The 27835-nt window shown below is 35.7% G+C and overlaps 2 protein-coding genes across 3 annotated transcripts; both read right to left on the reverse strand.

The window, feature by feature from the left end:
• Positions 1–1971: 1971 nt before the first annotated feature.
• asb2a.1 (ankyrin repeat and SOCS box containing 2a, tandem duplicate 1) lies at positions 1972–16399 on the reverse strand. Of its 2 annotated transcripts, XM_051137802.1 has the most exons (11): positions 16235–16399; positions 15087–15366; positions 14250–14369; positions 12741–12910; positions 12488–12643; positions 8224–8469; positions 7972–8143; positions 7758–7808; positions 4815–5376; positions 2905–3058; positions 1972–2815 (listed from the first exon to the last, which is right to left on the reverse strand). In XM_051137802.1, the coding sequence occupies exons 2-11, from the start codon at positions 15356–15358 to the stop codon at positions 2670–2672; spliced, it is 2049 nt and encodes a 682-aa protein (XP_050993759.1). In that variant the 5' UTR covers positions 15359–15366; positions 16235–16399; the 3' UTR covers positions 1972–2669. The 2 variants fall into 2 exon arrangements, with proteins under 2 accessions (XP_050993759.1, XP_050993760.1); XM_051137803.1 differs by lacking the exon at positions 7758–7808.
• Positions 16400–17768: 1369 nt separating this feature from the next.
• Positions 17769–27625, reverse strand: asb2a.2 (ankyrin repeat and SOCS box containing 2a, tandem duplicate 2). The gene is made up of 10 exons (XM_051092174.1): positions 27473–27625; positions 26978–27223; positions 26327–26449; positions 24422–24591; positions 24183–24338; positions 23860–24105; positions 23581–23752; positions 21074–21644; positions 20392–20545; positions 17769–20279 (listed from the first exon to the last, which is right to left on the reverse strand). Exons 2-10 carry the CDS (start codon positions 27214–27216, stop codon positions 20128–20130), a joined length of 1983 nt encoding a protein of 660 aa, XP_050948131.1. The 5' UTR covers positions 27217–27223; positions 27473–27625; the 3' UTR covers positions 17769–20127.
• Between the last annotated feature and the right edge of the window lie 210 nt (positions 27626–27835).

Consider the following 27835-nt stretch of genomic DNA (forward strand, 5'->3'; position numbering starts at 1 on the left):
TTTTTATAGCCTTTTTAACTGTTATAGTGCCACCTATTGTCCAATCTCCAAGAAACTTTGCATGCTTCTTAAGAATCATCTGACACATGTTTTAACCAATTTTCATAAAGTTTTGAGTTTATGGGCTTTTGGGTTTGCATGGCCACGACCCTTTTCTAAATGACCCTGTTATAGCTAACCAAAGGACAAAATTCAACATTTTTTTGAGAATTATTGATCTAGAGAGTCCAGAGAATATTACTGAGTGGTCTGCTCAAGATTGAGTGAAAAACCTAGGACTTGTTTGCAAAAGTAGGTTTTTAACATATTTGTGAAAATATTACTGAAGGACTTAAATGACAGCAATGGTTCTTGAGGCAAAGTTGTTCATCATGAGGAGATCTATCAAATGATATGAAGATCTAGTGTTTGTGTGAATATATGTGCATTTATTTAGCCATTTGAAGCCATTTACCATACACAGCTTGTATTTTTGAAGCCTTTTTAACTGTTATAGCGACATCTATGGTCCGATCTCCACGAAACTTTGCATGCTTGTTAAGACTCAACTGACACATGTTGTCACCAATTTTCGTAACGTTTTGAGTTTTTGTTTAGGATTTATAGGCTTTTGGGTATATGTGGCCACACCCCTTTTGTCAGCATTTTTTTGATAATTATTGATCTAGAGAGTCCAGAGAATATTACTGCAGTGGTCAAGATTGAGCGAAAAACCTAGGACTGGTTCGCAAAAGTAGGTTTTTCACATATTTGTGAATATTTAATAAACGATTTGATTGACAGCAATGGTTCTTGAGGCAAAGTTGTTCATCATGAGGAGATCTATCAAATGAAATGCATATTGTGTGGATGTGTGAAACACCACGTGATTACAGAGCCATAAAACTCGTTAGTGCCAACTAGTGGCCGATTTGTTTCAAAATTCTTACAGACCTTTAGGGCCATGAGTCGAACATGCCCAGTGAGTTTCGTTCCGATCGCCCTCCGTTAACCTTGTCTAATAGGTGCTCAAACTTCATTGGCCGATGGGGCCATGTTTCTTGAGATATGCCAATGTCCTTATGGCACATTAGACAGAGACACAACATACCAATTTTCAGGTCGATCGGACCAACGATTGCATAGTTATAGTCATTTTATGTTTTTTCAGGCTTATAGCGCCACCAAGTGGCAGAGCTGTGCAATTTTTTTATTTGACCAAAGATTGAGCTTGTACACATGTGTACCAAATTTAGTGAAGATATCTCATTTGGTTCATGAGTTATAGCTATTTAAGTAAAAATGGCCCCCCACCTTACAAACTTTTTGGGGCCCCTTCGCAATGATGAGTCGAAAATTCAACTTTTTTTGATAATTATTGATATTCACTGATATTTCTGCACAGGTTTGGTTCTGATCGGGTGAAAAACCTAGTTTGCAAAAGTAGGTTTTGAATTTACTTCAAAATGACAGAAAAACCAGAGCCCCGTAGAGCGATTTCGCAATTTTGTTCGCTGTAGCGCCACCTATGGGCCGATTGGGCTGAGACTTTGATAGGTTCTCCCCAAATAGAGGTCTACCATCTGGCCAAGTTTGAAGTCTTTAGGACTTACAGTTTGGTCTGCACAATCAGTTTTACTTTAGAAAAAAAATAATACAAATCCTTACAATTACAATTTATCCTTACAATTACAAACCTAAAAAATAAGGAAAATCCAAATCTAATCCAAAAACCCAAAAGAAAATCAGTCATTATTTATGCACAGTGGTGTCTGGTAAAATAAGTAATGAAAGCACCATTAAATGCATTAACTTGTCATTTAACTGTAATATCTTAACTAATAGTTTTTTTTTTTTTTTTTTTTTTTTTTTTTTTTCTTCCTGTTTGTCTCCCTGCACATGGGGCAACATACATGAATCACAAAATAAACAATATTACATATCCAGTCCGACATTTTGCCCGTAAAGGCAGAATAAATGAAACTCAGATAGTTAAGATATTAAATAGTTAACACTTAGTTAACACTTTATTGGTAGATTGAAATTGACAAGTCATATGGAAGATGGAAGTTGTTCAAACATAAGCATTGTCACAGGTAACTTAAAGCACTGTCTGATTGAGGGAAATTCATGCCAATTAACAACAATATAAAATAGAATTTATAGTTTGAAGAATGTGATGTAATCTCGGAGTATTGGTTTTGCTTTGCAAGCAAACAAACCATGAAAATACTAGAACAAAATGTACACTTGAAAATGAGTCAAAAGTAAAAATACAAAACCTATTACAAAACTATACATATAAGCATCAAGTATATTTCTTGACACTTTTAATACATTACTACTACATTGCAAAAAAATACATTTACTATTTTCTGTCACCCTTTGTCATTTTTGGCTCCTATACCATTTAAAAAGCTTACATTTACAGACAAAATTAAGTACTATGCATCTACTAAATCTATTCAGTGCATGTTCCCTAAATTCGGTTTGTGCCTGATAATTACATATAAACATTTATGGCATTTTATTACACTATTAAGCCGTACATTTGTGCAAATATTGACTCCATTTATTCCATAATTTTAGCTCAGTGCAAGTTCTGCAAACAGAAGTATATGATTTTCTAATGTCAACGTCATTTCCAATGTCTCTTTGTGTTTGCTAAGAGTCAACATTCAAAAGAAGGCTTAAAAGTCTTGCTCTCGTTCTTGATGGTTTAGGAATTTGATCAGCCTGGGAGGAACTGGAAGCTTGTGAATTTTCTTCAGTCTCTTGATCCCGAGCAGTTTGCGGATTTTCAGTCTGCAGAGCTGCATGAGTGGGCGTGGAGGCACTGCAATCAGAACCAGCAAATGAGTACACAGGTGACTGAAATCATTTGCATATATGAATAATTTAAGCAAAAGGTACGGGCACACATACTTGCTTTCTCTTTGATGCTCTGCCACTCGTGGTAACTGTCCAGATGTTCAATGAGTCGTGCACAGAGTTTCACATGCCCAACATAGTCAAGCAGCACGTCTATAATCGGTCCAGCCCAGCGGGAGTAGTTTTCGGTGGAGATCACCTCACAGAACTATTAAAAAGTGGTATAAAATGTGGTACTATACACAATATATGATTCAGAAAAAAAATATTATATTATACAATTCAGGTCAAAAGTTTACATACACCTTGCAGAATCTGCAAAATGTTAATTATTTGACTAAATAAGATATTTCACATAAAAGATGTTTACATATAGTCCACAGGAGAAAATAATAGCTGAATTTATAAAAATTACCCCGTTTAAAAGTTTACATACACTTGATTCTTAATACTGTGTGTTACGGAGTGAGAGATACGTGAAGCGGGCGGATCCAAATGCAGAGCTTTATTTAGGGACATCGACAAAGACATGGTCAAAACAGGCAGGGTCAGACAATGGCTAACAGGTATATGTGGGCAAGACACAAGAGTAGTCCGTAAAACAAGCGAGGGTCGATCCACGAACGTAATCCAAGGGGCTAGGCAAAAAGGGGTAATCCGAAAAGACAGGCGAGAGTTCCAAAAGGCTGGCAGCGAAACAGACAAGACGATATAACAAGGTGTAGAGCCAAGTGAATGACAAGATACTGGAACAAGGCTAGACTAGAATAACAAACTGACTTAGAGGCTCCGTACAGTTGCTAACACACAACAAGTGCTAAATGCAAGACAATACTCTGTGACTCCTAGGAGGAAGTCCAAGGTTTTCATATGGTCTCTGATTGGGTGCAGATGATCAGCGCAGTGGCTGATGGGGAACTTGGTCCAGGGTGAGGTGCAACAGTCAGTGTAATGTAATTGGCAAGGCGACCTCTGGTGGCGAGCGGACAGAAGAGCACAGGCCAAATTCGTGACACTGTGTTGTTACCTAAATGATCCACAGCTGATTTTTTTTTTGTTTAGTCCCTTGTTTTTCCTGAACAGTTAAACTGCCTGCTGTTCTTCAGAAAAATCCTTCAGCTCCCGCAAATTTAAATTCTTTTCAACAAAGACTGTATGATTTTGAGATCCATCTTTTCACACTGAGGACAACTGAGGGACTCATATGCAGCTATTACAGAAGGTTCAAACACTTACTGATGCTTCAAAAGGCAAACATGATGCATTAAGAGCCGGGGGGTGAAAACTTTTGAACAGAATGAATATGTGTACATTTTTCTTATTTTGCCTAAATATCATTTTTTTTTTCATTTAGTACTGTTCTTCAGAAGCTACAGAAGATTCTTACATGTTTTCCAGAAGACAAAATAGGTTAAATTTACCCTGGACTTCAAATTCAAAAAGTTTTCACCGCCTGGCACTTAATGCATCCTGTTTCCTTCTGGAGCATCAGTGAGCGTTTATACCTTCTGAAATAGTTGCATATGAGTCCCTCAGTTGTCCTAAGTGTGAAAAGATGGATCTCAAAATCATACAGTCATTGTTGGAAAGGGTTCAAATACGCAAAAATGTTAAAAAACCAAATAATTTGTCAAAGAACTCATGAACAACTATCACTAAACAAAAAACAACAAACAAAAAAAAAACACAGCTGTGAATCATCCAGGTAACAACACAGTATTAAGAATCAAGCATAACTTTTGAATGGGTCATTTTTATAAATTCAGCTATTATTTTCTCTTGTGGACTATATGTAAACATCTTTTATGCAAAATATCTTATTCAGGTCAGTATTAATTTAAAAAATCATGCATTTTGTTTGACCTCTCCTATTTTGGTAAAATAATTACCATTTTGCAGATTCTACAAGGTGTATGTAAACTTTTTATATTAACTGTATGTACAATTGGCTTGAATCCACTCACCTGAACACAGGTCTTTTCTACAGCTTCATCGGGATCATATCTCGGATTACGCCTAGTCTTTATAGGTGGATGAGGATTGCTGCCATATACACAATTGAAACATGACAAGGCGTCGCAGCCATTATCCATCAGATACTTCAGTATGGTAAGATACTTCATGCAGAACATAACAGTTGCTGGAAAGGTAGTTGGATGGGTTGGGATGTAGGCACTGACATTAGCACCATGTTCCACCAGCAAAGTCACTGTCTGGATGCAGCCATGCCTCAGGGCTACCAGGAGTGGGTTAAACGTGTCCAGGTTTGGATTAGCACCAGTCTCCAGGAGCATAGTGGTAGCCTCAATATTGTTGTTCATGACGGCAAAGTATAGAGCTGTGCTGCGCCGATCTTCATACATCATAGAACGATCCTCAGACAAAGTGGCATTGACGTCAAAACCGGCCTCGATCAGTACCTCAAGAATATCATTTCTGTTGCGCTCTGCTGCTAAATGGAGGGGGCTGATACCCGTACGTCTCACTCTGGCCTTGCTTGTGGCTGGGATCAGCATGGATACGATACTGAAAATGAGAAGTTTTGTGTTCTTGAGTGTTACTTTGCTAGTGTGCGCTAAAATACTCTTGAATGTCAGAATGTTAGAATTTGACACTATTAAGGTGAAATGACCATCATAAGATGGAAAAATCATTTCAAAAGAAGAGTAATAATACATATGAACTTTTAAAAAGCTTGTATGTAGTGATTAGCAATTAGAGGAACAGTTCTAGGGTTGGGAACCGAAAATTTTTGGGTAAAAAGAAGTATGGAAGAGAACATGTTTGTAGGGCACTGTGATTTCCGCAATGAGGAAAATGCGGACGGAATCGGGGGAATCCAGTCATAAAAACGGAAGTCAGTACGCTTATATCAAAATACAATACGGGCTAGTGTCTATAAATATTAAGCTGCAAAAATACTTTTAAATATGAATTCTGCATGTTCTGCGTGTCTCTGCGAATGAATGCAGTTTCGTTTACTACACATACTCATGATGCTTGCACTGCTTGCCGCCTTAATATATGAGTACCTGAACGCATAAACATAATCTCTAGAACTGCTCTGAGAGACAAATTTTTTTTTATATATTATATACAACCAGAAACATAAAGGTCTTCACAGCAGCCTGTCAAAATAAAAGTTCGGTTTAACTTGAAGAAACTGTGACAAATATATTATTTAATGTAATGATAGTACTATGCCTACTACTAATAAAATTACTATTAAAACATTATTTTTAAATAAATATTTAGCAGAAAAGTTATTTACCAAAATTTATGTAGCAGAATAATGCAAATAGACAACACAGAATTTCTGGGAAAATGTAATAAAATAATGAAAAATGATTTTGTAAAAATTAGAGATGCTTTTGCTTATTTAATGAAATTTAATGAAACCAATCAAATCAAATCCAGAAAATTAATGGAAAATTTCAATTCAAATTCAGTTAATTTGTGTTAAACTTTTAATATATTGCTGTTAAATATTGTAAGTTTCATGATTTTTCATTAAAACAGAGTCTAGGAAAATTAAAACGGATAAAAGAAAAACTGAATTCAAAATAATTTGGGAACACAGAAACAAAATATGTACTCTGATTCCCTCTAAAAAATTAACGAATCAAACACATACAACTACAACCACTGACTGATTGTTCATATGACAGTGTGAAAGAAACACCTTAAAGGAATAGCTCACCCAAAAAATGAAAATTACTCCATGATTTACTCACCCTCAAGCCATCCTACATGTATATGACTTTCTTCTTTCAGACGAATACAATCAGTTATATTACAAAATGTCCTGGCTCTTCCAAGCTTTATAATGGCAGTGAATGGGCGTTGAGATCCAAAAAGTCCAAAATAGTGCACCCATACATCATAAAAAATACTCCACACAGCTCCAGGGGGTTAATAAAGGCCTTCTGATAATCAATGCATATGTGTAAGAAAAATATCCATATTTAAAACTTTTTTATCCACAATAGCTTCCACTAATTGTCATAGAGAAGAGTGGTGTTCCAGCAGATGACGTAGGACGTTGACGAATGCGGTGACAAACACAGAAGCGCAGAAGAGAGAGCAAAACAAAACACCGGTCAAGAATTAGAAGAACTAAACGAGGATTTGTAAAGAAAAACGTCTGAGGATTTTGATATAAGACAAGAGAAGACCTCTTTTTTTCCTTTGCTGTAAACAAAACTTGGTTCTCACCAGAGCTTACTGCTACACCTACATCATCCACTGGAATGCCACTCTCTCGTGTACATGCATACAACAGTTATCGAAAGCTAGGGATTATAGTTTTTTCTTACACAAACACATTGATTCACTCCAGAAGGCCTTTCTTAACCCCCCAGAGCTGTGTGGAATACTTTTTTTGATAGATGGAAAAAGAAGAAAGTCATATACACCTAGAATGTGTTGATGGTGAGTAAATTATGGAGTAATTTCCATATTTTGTCAGACCATACTTTAAGAGTTTAGTCAGATTTTTTAAAAAGTTAAACACACCTATTGCAAAAATTATAATAAATATTTATTGCTTAAAAATGCTAAAATAATTGTTAATAGTGCTGTTAGGGAATTGAAACAGTTAAGAGGAAACGGAAGCTGGGATCATCAAATTCTTTACGATTCCCATCCCTAAACATGTCATGCTACCAGGAATTATGCTATGGGATGATTAGTTTTACTGTTAGGTGAGAAAAAGACCCTACACACAATAAACTAGAAGAGTTAACAAAACATAACATGTATGTCAGAAGAAAGAGCACTTATCTGAAATGGTATTTTGCGAATAAAACCATTTGCTCCTACTTGAGTTAGATTGAGTTAAGGTTACAGGTTACAGGATTAGCACCCTCTTGACACAGCACTGCTCTAAAGCACCCATTGAGACTTACTTAGTTGCCCTGACATTTTTGGGGGTACACCCGAAAGTCAGGAGGTCTTTGCTGAAAATTAATGCAAGATTATGAGATGTACTACACCTAAAGTCTTAACAACCAGTGGCCTTCGCATATACAGTTATGCAGATAAACTGTGACCTGAGAAAATTCCTCCCAAAGCAAATTCATTTATTCATTATTTCTTATTAAGTGAAATCTGAATTCATACCTATCATTGCCACGCTGGGCAGCAATATGGATTGGCAACAGTCCTGTTTTGCCCGGCTTGTTGGCGTCCGCATTTTGAGATAGTAGAAACTCTACAATGTCCTCGTGACCATTTTTAGAGGCCTCATACAGCGCTGTGGCTCCATCTGCAGCCTGGCTGTTGAGATCTGCACCTGATTGAGGTGAGATGGATTATATGTCAGATGCATTACATCACAAAGCAACAGTGGAAGAGAAACAATAACGATGTTACCATTTTTTAAAAGCATGCGAAGCGAGTCCACTTTTCCACTTTGGGCGGCCACAAAGATAGGAGTGATTCCGTACATGTTGGGCATGCTGACTTTGGCTCCAGCTTTCACCAGCATCTCACAGATTTCCACATTGTTCCTGCACACGCTCTCATGGAGAGCGGTCCAGCCTTGAATACAGTTCTTATTCACAGAGGCGCCGTGATTCAGTAACATGGCAACTATCGCTGGGTTCTCCTTCTCACAAGCTGCAGATATGTATAGAAATGATAAAATGTCCATCACAGTGCTGAAGGTCATATTAAATGACGAGCTGAACAAAAAACCTTTTTTTAGGAATTGATGTTTTTTAATGAAATAGTGAGGATCTAGGCTGGTAATCCGGGATTTTAAACCTCAAATATTTGAATCTGAATGTAAAGAACTAGAATTACCCTTACGAAAAAGAAGTTTATTCAAGTGTGCTATTAGTATACTTCTTTTAAACTAAAACAGTCTACTTCTTATGTACTTCTCAGAAATGTGCTTTATATACTTCTCAGAAATATACTTAAAATTAGAAGAAGAAACCAAAACAGATGCTTCCACACTGCAAAAAATGCAAATACATATTTTCCATTTTACGAAACATTTTAAGTCTCAAATACTAAAAAATGCTATTTTCTTGAAACTAAAAACCCGTCAGACCAACAAAATTACACAAATGTTGTCCCAACTACTCAAACACAGTTGACTAAGCAAAGAATTTAAAATTGTTGAAATGTTAAGGCTTTGTAAGTTCCCAGCATGCATTGCAGCATGAATAAATTATCCAGTGATTTGCTGCTTGCCACCGTTCTCGAGGTTTGTGTATCTAGTTTTGAGGCCTAGATACTTTTTAAAGCACTTACATCCATTCTGTGGATATATACATTTCGTAAAATGCTTTACAAACAAAGACAATGTTGTCTATGCATTAGACTAAATTATTCGTAGTGTTTTGTATGTTCAGATGTTCATATAACAAAATATATACAAATTAATACCTAAATAGGGACATGATAGTATACTTAAAGTATGATATAAAGTTCATTTAAAGAAAATATACTTTTATGTACTAGAAAGTGGGCCAATTTAGTCCCAAGGGGTATAAAAGTAGTACACTGAAAAGTATTAATAGTATGCTGATATTTGTATACTTACTACATAAAGTATACTTAAAAATTAAAATTTTACTTAAGTATACTTAATAAAATAAACAAAGTATGATTCTTTTTGGTAAGGGTAGTTCTCACTAACTTGAAATTAGCAGGTGTATATAGGCCTTATAGATAAATAAAATCAGATTGTGATAGATAGATAGATAGATAGATAGATAGAGAGAGAGAGAGAGAGAATAAATAGCCAGCTGAGATTCTGTTGAGGTCAAAAGTTTACATACACCTTTCAGAATCTGCTAAATAGTAATTATTTTACCAAAATAGGAGGGATCATACAAAATGAGAAAATAATAGATTCTTAATACTGTGTTGCTACCTGAATGATCCAAAACTGTGTGTGGGTTTTTTGGTGTTGTTGCTGTTTAGTGATAGCTGTTCATGAGTCCCTTGTTTGTCCTGAACAGTTCAACTGCCTGCCGTTCTTCAGAAAAATCTTTTAAGTCCCACAAATTCTTTGGTTTTTCAGCATTTTTGTGTATTTGAAGTCTTTCCAACAATGACTGTATGATTTTGAAATCCATCTTTTCACACTGAGGACAACTGAGGGACTCATATGCAGCTATTACAGAAGGTTCAAACACTCACTGATGCTTCAGAAGGAAACACGATGCATTAAGAGCTTGGGGGGTGAAAACTTTTGAACAGAATGAATATGTATACATTTTTCCTATTTTGCCTAAATATATACAGGGCTCTCAAGTTTTGGAAAAAGTTTGGAGTGAGATTACTATTAGGGGAGGAGCCTATTTGCAGCAGCGGCCCCTCTGCCCCACGCAATTCTCTCAAGTTTTTGCTGGAAGAATTTTATCTATTGTTCAAAATTAACCAGCACAAAATAGAAATTATAACAACTGGTAAATCTGATAAAAGTCAAATTCATACAAATAAAATAAAATGTTTTATATATTTCAAAAATGCAAATGTATTAAAAAATAAAAAGAAAGTTAGCCCCAAACAAGCCAACTGCAGTGCTCAATGTACATACTGTACACATACAATAGGATTGCAGAACTTGCCCTGAGCATGTAGCCTGTCAAGCTGTGTGTGTGAGAGAGAGAGTGTAGGCCTATACATTTAAACTTACGAAAAACATTTTGTATTGCAAGTGTTTTTTGCACATTTTGATACCTTGATGACAGTAGTAGGGGCTCAAACTTAACTACACTAACTAGTAATGGAATTATGTAATTTAATAACAAAATAAAATCTGTTACAGTTTGTGAGAAACAATGTACAGTTAAATTACAGTTACTTAAGAAAATGTTAACGATTCACACACATACAGATTTGATTTCCCAAATTGCATTGGCTGGTCTAGACTCTAAAATATGAGACACCAATGTTTCAGGAGTTTAGGACACAGAACAGGAGTAATCGAATGTAATCAGTTACATTACTTTTAAAACACTTAAAATAATTATACTACTTATTACATTTTAAACTTTTGTAACCTATTACATTTCCAAAATAACCCTTCTAACAATGCTGATACGTTTGAATTTTTGAAATATATAAAACAATTTATTTTATAAATTTGTCTTTTATCAGATTTACCCAGGGTGCGATTTGTGAAAAAAGCAGAGGGGGAATTGCCTTAAAAAACTTTTTCTTTCTACATAGGCGGAGGTTGAACCAACTCCAATAAAGCTATAGCCTAACTAAGTAACCTAATGTTAGTGTAATCTATTAACAACGCATATTACATACCCGTCTTTTTAGACAAGTACCAGATAATGAGTGTCATGTCATGAAATGTTTTTAATACGATGGAAACTGTCTAACGTGATCACAATTTAATAAAAAAAAAACATTGTAAGTTAGCCCTATTAATTGTAATGATTTCATTTCAAACAACGAATAAATTATATAGAGAAAGCGAACAAAGAACACAGTATCAACGGAGCTTTTTGAAACTCCGAATCAGTAAAACACTGCGTCGCAAAATGATTTCGAAGCGCTCCAGTCGGATCGCGAATCATTTGATTCAGAACGGGACTTCAGAGCGAGTATCGCGCATCATCAGATTTGAAACGGGACTTCAGAGCGTCTATCACGAATCATTTGATTTAGATCGGAACTTAGGATTCAGCAGAGGCAGGGATGCATAGACCAGAGTGGGAGAAATAGAGCGGGAAAAGTTATCCTTTTCTCAGCGTGAGAAATACAAGGTGTGGCTGGTTGAAATGCGTGTGTCTCACGGTGAATGCGTGAGACCTGAGAGCCCTGATATATATATATATATATATATATATTCATTTAGTACTGTCCTTCAGAAGCTACATAAGATACCAGAAGACAAAATAAGTTAAATTTACCCTGATTTTCAAATTCCAAAAGTCCCCCCCCCCAGCTCTTAATGGAATTTGAAGATCAGGGTAAATTTAACTTATTTTGTCTTCTGGTATCTTCTGTAGCTTCTGAAGGACAGTACTAAATGAATATATATATATATATATATATATATATGTATATATATATATTTAGGCAAAATAGGAAAAATGTATACATATTCATTCTGTTCAACAGTTTTCACCCCCCGGCTCTTAATGCATCATGTTTGCCTTTTTGCTTTTTACTGATGCTTTTGAAGCATCAGTAAGTGTTTGAACCTTCTGTAATAGTTGCATATGAGTCCCTCAGTTGTCCTCAGTGTGAAAATATGGATCTCAAAATCATACAGTCACTGTTGGAAAGGGTTCAAATACACAAAATGCTGAAAAACCAAAGAATTTGTGGAACCTGAAATATTTTTCTGAAGAACAGCAGGCAGTTGAACTGTTCAAGACAAACAAGGGGCTCATTAACAACTATCCACAGCTGTGGATCATTCAGGTAACAGCACAGTATTATGTAAACTTTTGAACAGGGTAATTTTTATAAATTCAACTATTGTTTTTTCTTGTGGACTATATACAATGTGTCTTTTATGTGTAATATCTTAATTCTAAATAAACAATAACATGCATTTTGTATGATCCCTCTTATTTTGGTAAATAATTAACATTTTGCAGATGTAAACTTTTGACTTTAACCGAAGTTAAATGAAAACCTACTAATACAATATTACCTTTGTAAAGGGGAGTCTCCCTCTCTTTATTGGGAATATCAGGATCGGCTCCTTTCTCCAGAAGACACTGGACACATGCGAGATGTTCCCTGGTCACAGCTATCATTAAAGCTGTCTGCTCTTTCAAAGTGCGGTGGTTGATCATCCCAGGTTGAGCTATGAGAATAGTGTTCATGATCAAAGCCGGAGCAATTTGTTAGAGCGCGGCTAAATAAAGTTAAATGGAGTAATTGTTGAATGAGTGCACTCTTACCTCTCAGGAGAATTTTTATACATTGATCTTGTCCATAATATGCCGCCTCGTGCAGAGGAATCCATCCATCTTTATTTGGTTTAAGAAGATTGCACTCAGGTTGCTTAACCATAAGTCTCACTGATCCTACATCTCCTTCCGAAATGGCCTTAGCAATAGGCTCAATCTCCCTAAAGAAGAAACCGTTTTTTATTTTGATGCATTAAAGTGTTGCAGGTGAGAAGTTGTTCATTAGCCATCTCATATACATAAATATTAAAACATATATATTACCGTTCAAATGGTTAGGGTCTTATGCATCACAACTGTTTTCAACATTAATAATAATAAATGTTTCTTGAGCAGCAAATCAGCATATTAGAATGATTTCTGAAGAATCGTGTGACACTGCAGAGTAATGTCTGCTGAAAATTCAGCTTTGTGTCACACGAATAAATGACATTTTAAAATATAAACATTTTAAATTGTAATAATATTTCACAGTATTACTGTTTTTATTGTATTTTTTCTAGAAATAAATGCAGAGAGCATGAAATTTCTTTCATAGACATTAAAAAATGTCCCAGACTTTGAATGGTTGTGTATATTTCATTGAATATGTCACAAAACGTACATGGCAGTACGTATTTTGCATCTTGTGAAAATGTTCCCACAGGTACATTTTCATTATCTTCATGAGATCAGGTTGCTTTTATAGTCATATTTCACTTTTAAAATATTTATTTACATTTCATTTCTTAAATTATTATAGTCTTTTCAAGCATATAAAGAACCACACTTTTTTCATATATACACTGCTATTCAAAAATTTGGGATCGATTTTTAATGTTTTTAAAAGGAGTCTCTTATGCTGATCAAGGTTCCATTTACTTGATCAAAAATACAGAAAAATAATAATATTATTAAATATTATTGCAATTTTAAATAACAGTTTTCTATTTTAATATAATTTAAAATATAATTTATTTCTGTGATGCAAAGCTGAATTTTCATCAGCCGTTACTCCAGTCATCTCTGAATTATTAGAATTATTAATACTGGAAACAGTTGTGCTGCTTAATATTTTTTTGGAACCTGTGATTCCTTTTTCAGGATTCTTTTAATGAATAAAAAGTTAAAAAGAACAGCATTTGTTCAAAACAGAAATCTTTTATTTTTTTTTTAACAATATACATCTTTACTATCACTTTTTATCAATTTAACACATCCTTGCTGAATAAAAGGTTTAATTTCTTTCAAAGAAAGAAAAAAATCAAAGAATCACAGATTTCAACTAAATATTAAGCAGCACAACTGCTTACAACATTTTATAAAAAATCATCATATTAGAATGATTTGTGAAAGATCATGTGAGTAATGATGCTGAAAATTCAGCTTTGCATCACAGGAATAAATTCTGTTTTTAAAGTAGATTAAAATAGAAAACCACTATTTGAAATTGCAATAATATTTCACTTCCTAATACTTACTAATGAGCACACATTGTCATGTAATTGTGCATTCACTCACTCTTCAGGCTCAGGTGCGACTTGCAAGCTTCCATCGTATTTTCGGTACGCCACCATTCGCTTGCCATAACCAGTTACAAAGTGGCTTATTGAACTCACATCCTGTGGATTTATTTTTTCTCTTTGGGGAAAAAAAAAAGAATTGAGTTCATATGAGTTAATTTAATGCTGCGTTAGATCACTGAACTTCCACTGAAAGGGCATGGGATTATTTTCAGAATTTGTATTTTGAAGCCTATAGTTCTTCCAGATTAAATTACCTACGTTATTTGCCATTAAACAAAAATCCACCATCGAAAAGCTAGTTTAATGTCAGATTACAGGAGAAATTTAAACAAGTGGATTGGGGCACAGCAAAGGATAGTGTCTCTATTTTTATGCGTGGTGGCATGTGAACTTCTTACACTATGCTTGCTCCTCTTTCTAATGTTGGCTTTTGAATGAAGAGGAACAGGTGTGAAGCAGTTGTGTCAGCCACCAGAGAAGATGCAGTAGGCATCTGTAAGTGATATTGTATCCCTCCCTTGCTCATCAAAACATGACTGGAAATTTTATGTGGCAACACATTGACTTGTATGTTTTGATCTTATGCTTTACAGGCAGTCTTGTTAATTTCCTGTATTGCGTACATATCTGTTTAAAAGAAAAAGTAAGCTTACTTTAAGTTTGAAAATAAACATGTTGAAAATCTGTCCAGATATTTTACAGTTAGCATATGGACTTACTAAAGGTCAGTGTAGGTACGATGTACTAAGCACTGGTTATTTTTATGCTCGCAGTGAGAGTTTGATTTGTGATGGTGCCTCATTTCAGTGTAGCGAAGTATGTCAAAATGTACCTGGGTGGATTGGCGGGACATGCAGCCCTTTCTGGCTGCTGCTGGGGACGTTGTGATGGTGGAGCTCGGCGTGAGGCTGCTGGCCTGTTTAGAGCAACGGCGGTCTTTGAGTTTTCAGTGATGCCTGACCCAGAGTTCTGGGCATCAGCAATGCTCCGCTCGATTGCCAGCTGCATGAGCTCCTCATCAGACAGGTTGCTATAGAGACTGTAGTCAGCAAATTCCAGGTTGGTGTCTGTAGTACCCGGCATGGACACGCGGGCTGTAGCCATGATGGATCCTGAGACAATCAAAACATTCGTTAGTTGAACATCTGTTTGCTTTGCATGCTTATTACAGAAGACTATTATTGCAAATGTCATTAACTTGCTTGATTAGGACAGACAACTAAATTATTTAATGGTACAGATTTTTGATTTAATGTTTTTGAAAAAAGTCTCAGATGCTCACCAAGGCTACATTTATTTGATCAAAAACCCAGAAAAAAAAAAACAGTAATATTGTGAAATATTATTTCAGTGCAAAATGAATGCAACATATAATCAAAGTTGGAAAAATATTTTTTTTAATTTTTTATTTTAAATGCTTTTTTAAAAAAAGGACACAGGACTTTTTCATGAATTTTTCATGTTTGCATATACAGCTGTTTAGCCTTAAAGGGATAGTTCATCCAAAACTGAAAACTTTGTCATCATGTATTCACTTCATTCACTTTACAGTAAGTCATGTTGTTTTAAAAAAATAAGATATTTCAAAGAATGTTGCTAACCAATGACTTCTATTGTAAGAATAGAAAACGCAGGACATTTTTCAAAGTGCTTTTTCATAGATAAAAGTCATAGTGGCTTGGAACAATTGAGGGTGAGTAAATGATGACAGAATATTCATTTTGGGGTGAACTGTCTCTTTAAGTACTCATTCTTGTTTCTGTTTTAACATATAAAATAGTGCAATTATACATTTTGTAAACTGAATTAACAGTTCAATCAAAAAGTGTGACTCAACACCATTGCTGAAAAAATGATTTATCTCACAGTTTTTAACTTAGTTATTAATGCACCAATGTATACTGCACCTTCATCTGAAACAAACTAACACAATCCAGAACAAACACCAAAAAAAAAAAAAGAAAAAAAAAAGCTACTTACCACTGTTTTTCTTTTCTTTTTCCTTTCCTTAACTGCGTGTCAGGTTTCCAAACAGAAAAGGTTGTTTTGTTTATCCCAGTGTCTAGTGGCACACTTGACACTTGCTTGCACTGGGACCTGTTTAGCTCTCTGCAAAGAGAGGCCTTTAACTATCACCCCACACCCGACTGTTTAGAGTGCATTCTGGGTACACGTGATACGCAGTGTGCCAAGATCAGCCTCTCAGCTATTACTGTTCTTAAGGGGTTGCAGACCTGGTGTAGATTACAAAGAAAGTCTTTGAGCTCTAGTGCAATGAATTGTGTTTCTAGAAATATATCTTAGCTGAAAAAACCCAATACAGAGGATTTCTTGATTAAAGTGGATGACAAAAAAAGGAAAATTTAAGAGTGTAAATAATAGATGGACTTCGCTTGATACATTGGCTTTGTTAAGTGAAGCTGTTAGTGCATAACTGGGTTAAATTGTTAGGCTGTTTTTGCTGTGTCAGGTTACAGGTGCGTCAAGGCTACGAGACAAACAGGACATAGAAAAGCATTGTGTGAATACCTTATTCCTTATTTATAGGTGAAGCTGTTAAGTTAAGGTCAAATGGACATAACATCAAGGTTATTTTGTTTGTGCTGATGTAACAATAAAACCTTTTTTAAGATGCCATTGTGTATAATTGATGAATAATTTGACAAACATTATCAAATAAGCAAGAGGGTTGCGCAACACACCACGTTAGTTTGCAGATTTGCAGATTTGCAGATTTGCACTTTTGCATTTGTATGACCTTGTTTCATTATAAGTTCTTCCAAGGGTCAGAAAGAAGACACCTTGGCTTTTGAGCAAACACCAGTGGAATTTTCTGACTATAAAAAAAATTCTTGATTCTTCTTGACATTTGTAAACAATTTTTGCAGTTTTGAACACATATGATGTTTAAAATTCTTATTTAAATGACCAATATTTGGTTAATTTATTTTTATTTTTTAAACTTTTTTTTCAGTTCAGAGCAAGAATGGTAACAAAGGTTATATTTACATGTGTCTGGCTTATTGGCTAATTATAGATAGCTTATCTAAACCGCGTGTTAGGAGATTCAAATGATTTACATTCAGAAGGATATTAAAGATGTCCTTGAGGGTAAATTTACACTGATCATAAGACTTTTGGTGGTCGCCAATGAACAGTTTTACCTTTTACCTCTAAAGGCCAGTTTACACTGCACCCACTGAAACGTTTGAGGGATTTTATCTGATCAGTGTGTTACGTCCGCCAGCATCTGCTGCCATTTTTCACCAATTGAACATGTTGAATCTGTGTTTGTCGTGTCTTGGAATGTCTGAGAAGTGACATACTCAGTCGGCTGTCGTGTTAGTCTGTGTCTGTCTGCGCAGTGTGAGTGGCCTGAGATTTTACTGCAGCTGGTTCACTGTACTCTGCTGCTTATTAGAGGTTTATAAAAACTGATTCTGATCACAGCTCCAACTCCGCCCTTTGTCACACAGCAAGGTCAGTAGATTTTTCAAGAGACAAGAACTTGTAATAAGATGCACGGGTTTTATTTTACTGCAAGATTACAGAGACAGTCTCAAGGAAATAGAAAACACCACACTTTTACAGTAAAACTACAAGAGTTAAACAACTCTAAGCTCAAATTCTGCTTAGAATCTGACAAGTGCATCACTGTAAACTAATTTACAAAGCTAGTTTACGTTAACTATCGTAAAACGTGTACAGGTCTTCTTCATTACAAAGTTTTAAACTCTAATTCTAATTATAATCTGACAGAATCACTTAAGTAATTACAAAACTAATGTACATTACAGTACAGTTTGTCTTCATGATATCAGTAGAATAACAAAACATTACACAAAAGATATTCAGTCATGTTTAAAGACTATAAAGATCTATATAGTATTATAATCACATTATAAAAAGCCTTAGTGTGCAAGTACACTAATAGTTATACTACAACGCTGTTGAATCCTTTAAACTGACTGGCTGACGAATGTTCAAAGGTGTGCAAATATTTTCAGGAAAACACATGGCGAATGTAGTTCAAGGCAGATTTTGCAGTTTTTGACGGCATTACATGTCTATATCACTCCCATTCGCCACATGATTTCAGTTATTTCAAAGGTCCATACAGCCTAAAACAGCAAAATAACCAAAACCCACAAACTAACCAAAACTAAACAAAATAAATACACTAACAACAGGCTAAAAAGACATTAAGACATTATAAGTTTCACTATTAGTAGAGACGCTGCTGCCGAACACTTTTAACACCGTGTCTACACTGGACTCGACAGTTGTTTAAAAACTAAAGTCTGTCTACACTGGACGCGACAAAGCGACCGTTGCAGATCATTTGAACTTTGTGAGAGCACGTCATAAATAGAATGCGGTGGCAGTTTACTGTCAAAGATTTGTCGTGTCGTGCCGCGCCGCATCCAGTGTAGACAGCATCAATCATTATAATGGGTTCTGGTGTATTTTGTCGCGCCGCGCCGCTCGCGTCTGGTGTAGACTGGACGCGACAGTCGTCGCGCCGCGCCGCAACAGCTAAAGTCTGTCTACACTGGACGCGACAAAGCGAAAGTTGCCTATCATTTGAACTTTGTGTGAGCACGTCATAAATAGAACGCGGCAGCCGTTTACTGTCGCGCCGCTCGCGTCCGGTGTAGACACGGTGAGAGGCGCACAGACAGACTCACAGGTAATTCACACAGGCTTAATCTCTCTCTCTCTCTCTCTCTCTCTCTCTCTCTCTCTCTCTCTCTCTCTCTCTCTCTCTCTCTAATAATTTAATTAATAACTGCGTTAGTCCGCTATTAATGGCTCAAACCTCCATAGGTCTAAAACGATGTTTTGGAACTAGCAATGGAGTATGAGATGCGTAAGAAATTAATCCTACTTATTATTTTATTAAAATATCCTACCCTGCACCTTGGGTGCGCATTTTTCAATCGTCAGGACACATTCCGGTCTCTTGTGTTTCTACTCAAATTAACATATTTTCCAAGCTGATAATATAACGTTAAACTATGAAAAAATGGTTTTAAAAAGTTCATGGCGCCAGTTGAAGCACTTTACAGTGTCGCAATGACCGTCTTTTTGCAGTAACTCACCTGTCATAGTTTAATGAGTGTGTAGGTGACAGGAAGCGCGAGGTGTATTAAAAAAAACAGGGCACATATATACAGCTCCCGATCGGGGTGAAGTTTGTCCGCAAGATGAGAGCACACGTTATTTTATTATTTACTTATTATTTTATTATTTCACACATAATGTGTCAGTATTTTAACTTAAGCGATTTAAACCGTACTCGCTTTCTTTTGTCATCGTTTACGCAACGCATACACCGCCGGACAAGGACAGATTTTCTGGTACGCAACACACTAGTAACTTACTTTACGGGAATTCCTTAAGCATATTGCTGTTACTGTGGGAGCCAATAACAGCGCAGCTAAACCCTGTGTCATTTTTACATTTAGTTTGAAAAAGTTTCTTTTAAATTAATTCAGTCGATCTTTTTTTAACCTGTTTTAACATGGATTTTAATGGAGACCGGAACAGGAGAGCACCCAAACTTAAGTTAGAATCCATTATGACCGCGCTCATCGGTTACTCAGGAAAAAGGTGGGTATTAATAAAATTACATATTGCTGAAAACTAAAAGCCAGCACTTCATATGCTGTCGTTACTTGTGTGCTAGTTCTTTTATTTTGTACTCTATGTATACTGTGTACATTTTAAATATTACTTTATTTACATGTATTGAGACTCCTACAAACAGAAATGAATTATGCTAAATGATTTTCAAAACACTCAGATATCTGTAACAAAATGATTTAAAGTAGTAAATGTTCTGTAAACAATTAAGAATGGCATGCCTTTCATCACAGAATATCTTCAAATGATTCTGGTTCGTAACTCAAAAACTTGATTAGTCTTCCTGGTAGAGGAAGAACACTGATTTGCTGTAGTCTGTGGATGCCCATTCGTTGACGAATCTTGAGTCTGCACAGATGCATCAATGTGCATGGAAGAACTGAAATAGAGAGTATTCGAATTCACTTATTCATTTTTAGTTCCTTTTTTTATTAATTAACTTGTCAGATGTCAATAATCAGGAAACATCAGGAAAAGTTGAATATTCTTACCTGATCTTTCTTTAATATGGGCCCAATCTTTATTGCTGTCTAGGTGTTCAATTATTCTAGAGCAAAGTTTAACATGACCCACATAGTCAAGCAGTGTGTCTATGATGGGTCCCACCCAGCTGCTGACTGAGGGAGCAGAAATGACCTCACAAAACTGTAAATAAACAAATAAAAATGAATTTAATGTAAAAGAAAATAGTAAATGTACAACTGAATCGTATAATGTGTATATATATAGTATACTAAAATGTGACCCTGGACTACAAAACCAGTCATAAGTGTACATTTTTTTTAAATCTGAAAGGTAAATAAATAAGCTTTGCATTGATGTATGGTTTGCTAGGATAGGTCAATATTTGCAGAGATACAACTATTTGGAAATCTGGAATCTGAGGGTGCAAAAAAATAAAAAAAAATAAAAAAAATAAAAAAATTCAAAATACTGAGAAAATCACCTTTAAAGTTGTCCAAATGAAGTTCTTAGCAATGTATATTACTAATCAGACATTACATTTTGATATATTTACAGTAGTAAATTTACATTTAAAAAAATATGAAGACCCATACAATGTTTTGTTGGCTATTGCTACATATATATCCATGCTACTTAAGACTGGTTTTGTGTTCCAGGGTCACACATATCTATAATATAGATATTTTGACTGGAAAACAAAATCTGTACCTCTACACAGTATTCTGATGGTTCATCATTTAAAAAATACATTGTTTCTCGTCCATTTCGTGCTAATTTAATGGGGGGATGAGGATTACTGCCATATTGACATGTAAAACATGATAGTGCATCACAGCCATTGTCCAGCAGGTACTTCATCATTGCTTTGTACCTCATACAGAAAACCAAAGCCGCTGGGAAGCTGGTGGGATGAGTTGGAAGCAGAGCATTGACATTAGCACCGTGCTTCACCAGTAAGGACACCATTTCCATACTTCCTTTCCTTACAGCCACCAGCAGGGGGTTGAAAATATCCAGGTTTGGATCAGCACCTGCTTCTAACAGCATAGCCGCTGCCTCAGTGTTTCTGTTTGCCACAGCCGAGTACAGAGCCGTACTGCGACGATCTTCATACATTTTTGACCAATCATCTGACAGCTTGAAATTGATGTCATATCCACCCTCAATTAACGTTTCTAGAACGTCATCTCTGTTACGTTCTGCAGCAAAATGAAGAGGACTTATGCCAGAGCGTCTCACTTTGACTACGTTAGTTCTGGGGATTAGCATGGCAACAATGCTGAGAAAGATAAGAGAGAGAAAGAAAGTGAAACAGATATTTATTTAAGGATTAGTTCACTCCTGAATTAAAATTTCTGGATAATGTACTCAGCCCCATGTCATCCAAGATGTTCATGTCTTTCTTTCTTCAGTTGAAAATAATTTTTTTTTTTTTTTTGAGGAAAACATTCCACGATTTTTCAACAGGTTGAAGGTCCAAACTGCAGGTTTAACACAGCTTCAAAGGGCTCTACATGATCCCAGCCGCGGAAAGTCTTATTTAGTGAAACAATGGTTAATTTTCTTTTTTTTAAAAAAAAAAGTATATACTTTTTAACCACAAATGCTTGTCTTGCACTATCTCTGTGATGCACGTCCTTATTTTTTCTGAAGAAAGATAGGCATGAACATTTTGGATGACATAGGGGTGAGTAAATTATCAGGAAATTTTAATTCTTTCCACTTATTACATGGCTACACACAAAATAAATAAATACTTGGAGATGAGATATTAATTTGATCTGAAATAATTTTAGATTTACCTATAGGTCAGTGTTTAAATAGCTTGTTTTTTTTTTATAATCATGTTTAACAGTTGAATTCCTAGTGTAAAACTACATTACCCATGATACTGCAAAGAAAGCTCTACGAATCAGAGAATTGCATTGAGTCAAATGAACAATTTCACACTAGACAACTCCCATGAAAATCTCAAAGCACTGCAAATCTCCCTATGCTCTTAAAATACTTGAATATATATTCATATTTTGCAGTAAAAAGTAAAAGATATTGTTTCTGTATATAAAATAATATGTTAATTTGAATGGCATTTGCAGTGCTTCATGGGATTGTAGTTCTTTCTCTCATTAAAACCATAAAAGGAGTAGTTCATTTCCTGAACAAAAATGTACAGATAATTTACTCACCTCCTTGTCATCCAAGATGTTCATGTCTTTCTTTCTTGAGTCGTAAAAAAATTATGTTTTTTGAGGAAAACATTTCAGGAATGTTCTCCATATAGTGGACTTCAGTGATGTCTGCTAGTATGAACTTGCATAATGCAGTTTAAATGCAGCTTCAGAGGGCTCTACAAATTATCCCAGACAAGAAAGAAGGGTCTTACCTAGCAAAAGAAATTACAATTTATGTACTTTTTAATCTCAAATGCTTGTCCTGTCTAGTTCTGCGTTGTGTATGCATAGTCTGTGCATCCATGGGTTATGACAGTTAGGGTATGTCAAAAAACTCCCATTTTTTGTAAAGGGCATTTGACCTTCTTTGGATGTTCACTTTGTAAACACTGGGTCAGTACTTCTGCAGCAATGTAGGATGATTTTGAAGTTGAGGGAGAAAATGAGATGGGAGTTTTTTGAACATACCCTAACTGTCAAAAACAGGAATACACACAGTTCAGCAGAACTAGACCAAGATGAGTGTTTGTGGTTAAAAAGTATAGAAGTTGTAAATTGTTTTTAGAAAATAACCAATCGTTTTGCTAGATAAGACGCTTCTTTACAGCCCTTTGAAGCTATGGTGCCCCCGAGTTTGAATCTCCAAAATGCAGTGTAAATGCATTTTGAAGATTCAAACTTGGGGGCACCATAGAAGTCCATTATATGGAGGGAAATGCTGAAACGTTTTCCTCAAAAAACATAATTTCTTTACGACTGATGAAAGAAAGAAATGAACATCTTGGATAACAACGGGGTGAGTACATTATCTGTAATTTTTTGTTCTGAAAGTGAACTACTCCTTTAAGTTCACAGACTTGTACCTTTGTGCCTTAATCCCTTTTTTGTGTCAAATAAAAATGAAAAAACTCTGACTTCAGGAAATTTGTGACTATTGAATGTCGTGATTAAATATTCCAAAGAGCTGTATATAATATATAAATTATACAATAAATAACAATAAATTTGAAATTAACTGTTATATAGTGTAGTAGGCCTACTAACCTGTCATGACCATTCTTTGCTGCAACATGAATAGGAAGTAATCCAGTTTTGTTGGCTTTGTTAACATCTGCTCTTTTTGACAAAAGGATCTCAACAACTTCAGCATGACCGTTCTTAGAGGCCTCAAACAATGCGGATGCATCATCACCTGCCTGGGTATTTACATTACCCCCTAAAGAATAGGTCACTATGTTAATGCTGCTAGAATAAACCCCAGTAGTTAATAGATTTTTTTTTTTCTATTATTCATCCAAAAAAATCAAATAAAAAAATTCTTACCTTTACATATTAGGTAGTTAAGCTCTTTGACAGCATTACACTGAGCAGCCGTAAACAGAGCGTCAATGCCATAAACATTTCTGGCCCACTGCTTTGCCCCTGCATGTATCAGCATCTTACAGATGTCTAACTTTTTGTTCCTCACTGCTTCATGTAGCGGAGTCCCACCTTGAACACAGGCTCTGGTTGGAGAAGCTCCAAATCTCAAAAGAAGCTCCACTGTCTCCTCATTAGCTTTCTCACATGCTGTAAAAATCAAGGGTGATTGTTTAGACCTCTTCTTGGTCTTTAGTTGTTTTGAGATATCAGGCTAAAATGTTTACCTTTATACAGTGGCGTCTCCCACTGGCTGTTGGCAAGGTTAGGATCAGCTCCTTCCTCCAAGAGATGCTTGACACAAGAAACATGTTTGCGACTCACAGCCAGTATGAGCGGTGTCTGACTTCTGTTTGTTCGTTTGTTGATTGCATCTGGTTTGGCTGTGGGCAAGATAGGGTACAAATGTCATGTTTTAGAATGAGATTCCAGACTGGACATAATAAGTAATGGATTCATTTATCACCTTTGAGCAAAATCTTAAGGCACTCAAAATGGCCATAGTACGCAGACTCATGAAGCGGTAGCCAGCCATCTTTATTGGGTTCATCAAGATTTTTAGATTTTAAATGAATGATGTCTAGTAGAGCCTTTGCATCCCCTCTCCAAATGGCCGAGAGAAAAGGGTCTAAATTACTGGAAGAACAAACAAATCTTAAGAACAAGAATCTTAAAGGAGAAGTCCATTTATATAAATTGTCAATTTGTTTAGAAAATAACAGATTGTTTCGCTAGAGCCCTTTAAAGCTACATTTAAATAACGTTTTGGAAGTTCAGACTTGGGGGCACCATTGAAGTCCACTATATGGAGAAAATTCCTGAAATGTTTTCCTCAAAAAACATAATTTCTTATCCATTGAAGAAAGAAAGACATGAACATCTTGGATAACAAGGGGGTGAGTAAATTATCTGTAAATTTTAGTGAACTTCTCCTTGAAGGGTTGTTATGTCAGTGGATGAAATCAATATGCCACACAATTCTATCTTGACCTTTTTCTCAGTGACTATTTCTGCAAGTTACATTCTAATGCCAGTAGGTGGCGATAAGTGATTAGTTGTGAGCCAGTCATTGACTCCAAAAGATTTATTCATTAAACAAATAGTTCATCCGAAAATGAAAATTCTGTCATTCTGTCGTTTCAAACCTGTAAGAACTTGTTCATCTTCAGAACACAAATTAAGATATTTTTGATGAAATAGTTCATCTTTAAAATAGTCCATGTGACATCAGTGGTTCAACCATAATTTTTGAAGCTACGAGAATACTTTTTGTGCACAAAGAATACAAAAATTATGACTTAGAAAAAAATGTTTGTCTTCCATGTCTTCACCATGTGTTCAGGTACTCTTGCGTACTCTTAGGAACATGCATCAAAAACTGACACAGATAAGAAGAAATTGTTAAATAAAGTCTTTTAGTTTTAGTTTTCTTTGCGTACAAAAACTATTCTCGTAGCTTCTTAAAATATGGTTGAAACACTGATGCCACATGGACTATTTTAACAATGTCCTTACCTTTCTGGGCCTTGAACGGGTCAGCTGTGTTGCTGTCTATGCAGGGTCAGAAAGCTCTCAGATTTCATAAAAAATATCTCAAATTGTGTTCCAAAGATTAACAAAGGTCTCAGGGTCTTAGGAATGACATGAGGATGAGTAATTAATTAATTTTCATTTTTGAGTAAACTAGCCCTTTAATTCCATTCAGGAAGGAAACAATATGGTGTGTCATTCGGAAATGCAGAGGGAATATTGTCACAAAATTGTATATTGGACTGCATTTCCCAAAAGCATTGCAAGCCTCAGTAGATCGTAGAACCGTTGCCACCAGTGGTCTCTGCGATCATCTTAACTCACAATGCTTTTAATGCAGGGTACATACCACAAGATAATCGGCCGATTTTTCCAATCAGAAAGCGGGCTGACAGAAGACAGAAGCATAACAAATGCAGTCATCGCAATTTCTTCCTGCTTATCATCCGCCATTTTTATTCTCAAGTCTCACAGTCGGGACTCTGGTTAAAAATCTGTTTTTTTTTTTTTGTGTGGTGTGCTGTCTTTGTCACATCATGGCACACCACACATTATAGGAGCAAAACGGTTAAATCTAGGATTTTTTTTTTGTCCTTGTGTCTGTGGTCTCTCACATTTTGAAGATCTTACAAGATTTTTAAAATCTTTTAGTGTGTACCCAGCATAAGAAACATAGCCCTGATTATTGAACATCATTGTACAAAAGCAATAGGCTTGTCACACTCACAATCATTCTGTTGAATTTCAATATGGCTGTGACTACCCACAGCAACCAGTTGTTGATATTCAGAAAAGCAGCACACACACACACAAATTAAATGAAATTTGTCTTGCCACTCACTTCACAGTCTCCACTGTGACCCGCAGGTGTCCATTGTGCCTTGTCCAGGCAATCACCTTTTCTTGGTTATTACTGAAGATATGATTGTGAACATTTCTGTCAATTTTTGCACACTTCATCTCACTAAAAAGAAGATAAAAACAAGGTTTTATATATATATATTTGCAAGAGACAATAATAATAGTGATTTAAATACATAATTGATTGTTTACATGAAGCAGGTACACTGTTAAAAATAGTTGTTTGGCATCTTTGGTTCCATGAAGAGCCTTTAACATACAAGGAACCTTTCCTTTCCACAAAAGGGTCTTTATAGTGGAAAAAAACTTTTTTTTTTTAGATTTTAAAAATTGTTCACAGAAAGTTACCCCAAATGGTTCTTCTGTGGCAGGGGTGTCCAAACCTGTTCGTGGAGAGCCACTGTCCTGCAGAGTTTAGCTCCAACCCTAACTAAACACCCCTGAACCAGCTTATCAAGATCTTTAGACTGACTAGAAACTTGTAGGCAAGTTTGTTTGAGCTCTGCAGTACACCTCGGCCCTCCAGAAGCGGGACTAGACACCCATGTTCTATAGCATCACTGCAAAAGCTCCCTGTTAGAACCTTTATTTTTAAGAGCGTAGATGTACATCACAACAGGACAAAAATCACCTGGGAGGGTTTGCTGAGTTAGGGTTACATGGCAGTTGCTGTGTAGCTTTAGTGGCAGCTGCCTGCGTGTGGGATTGCAATTGTCGATTCTGCCATGGAGTTAAATTTGCATCAGCTAGACTTCGTTCAATAGCTATCTGCAACAGCTGTTCTTGAGACAAGTGTGCATAAGCACTGAAGTCCTCCAGGTCATCTGTTGTTGTCCCTGAAGCAGCCATTGTCACACTGGCAGCTGCCATTTTGCACCTGTAATAGCAAGGTGCACAAAAATTTGAAAACGGATTTACATTCAAAAAAACATAGTTCTAATCAATCACACAAATTGCCAAGACAATAAATTACTTAAAAATATATAATAACTAAAGGACAATTAATTAAAATATAATTTATTTTTTTAGTAAACATTAAAAAGGCTATTTTTTAACTGTACAGGTTCCCTTACAAGTCCTAACGTCATCGCTATAATTCATTTCTACTATTGAGAAGTCCACCTACCTTTCTACAGGATATCAATTATTATAAGCTGAATATGGTGCATGTAGTTCTTCTCTGTTCTCTGTACAGCAGTTGCTGCTGCGTGCTTTATGAGGAGTCTCTGAGAGGTCTTGATTTCATGTTATGGTGTAAACACTGATTGCCTTATAAATATATCTGCCTGGCTTGCATGTGATTTATCAAAGCATGTCTGGCTTAGATGTAACATGATTGGCCTTGCATTCGGGCCAAGAAACAGGATAAGTAGGAGATCTGTTTTGAAACTGGAAAAATCACTTTTCCCTGAAAACAACATTTAAACCTGAACTTCCATACATTTACTATTAATGACAATGATAAAGTTGACAAATCGTGCAGCATGAA

This window comes from Labeo rohita, chromosome 20, assembly GCF_022985175.1.
Source record: "Labeo rohita strain BAU-BD-2019 chromosome 20, IGBB_LRoh.1.0, whole genome shotgun sequence".
Lineage (NCBI taxonomy): Eukaryota > Metazoa > Chordata > Actinopteri > Cypriniformes > Cyprinidae > Labeo > Labeo rohita.

Coding starts and splice junctions, on each gene's coding strand:
- asb2a.1 (XM_051137802.1), bottom strand. CDS start 15,358: ATGGCTACAGCCCGCGTGTCCATGCCGGGTACTACAGACACCAACCTG. Junction 12,911..14,249: donor GTCGCACCTGAGCCTGAAGA/GTGAGTGAATGC, acceptor TTTCTTCTTTAG/GGAGATTGAGCCTATTGCTA. Junction 12,644..12,740: donor TATAAAAATTCTCCTGAGAG/GTAAGAGTGCAC, acceptor CTATTCTCATAG/CTCAACCTGGGATGATCAAC.
- asb2a.2 (XM_051092174.1), bottom strand. CDS start 27,216: ATGGCAGCTGCCAGTGTGACAATGGCTGCTTCAGGGACAACAACAGAT. Junction 26,450..26,977: donor AACTCAGCAAACCCTCCCAG/GTGATTTTTGTC, acceptor TCTTCTTTTTAG/TGAGATGAAGTGTGCAAAAA. Junction 24,106..24,182: donor GGAGACGCCACTGTATAAAG/GTAAACATTTTA, acceptor TGATTTTTACAG/CATGTGAGAAAGCTAATGAG.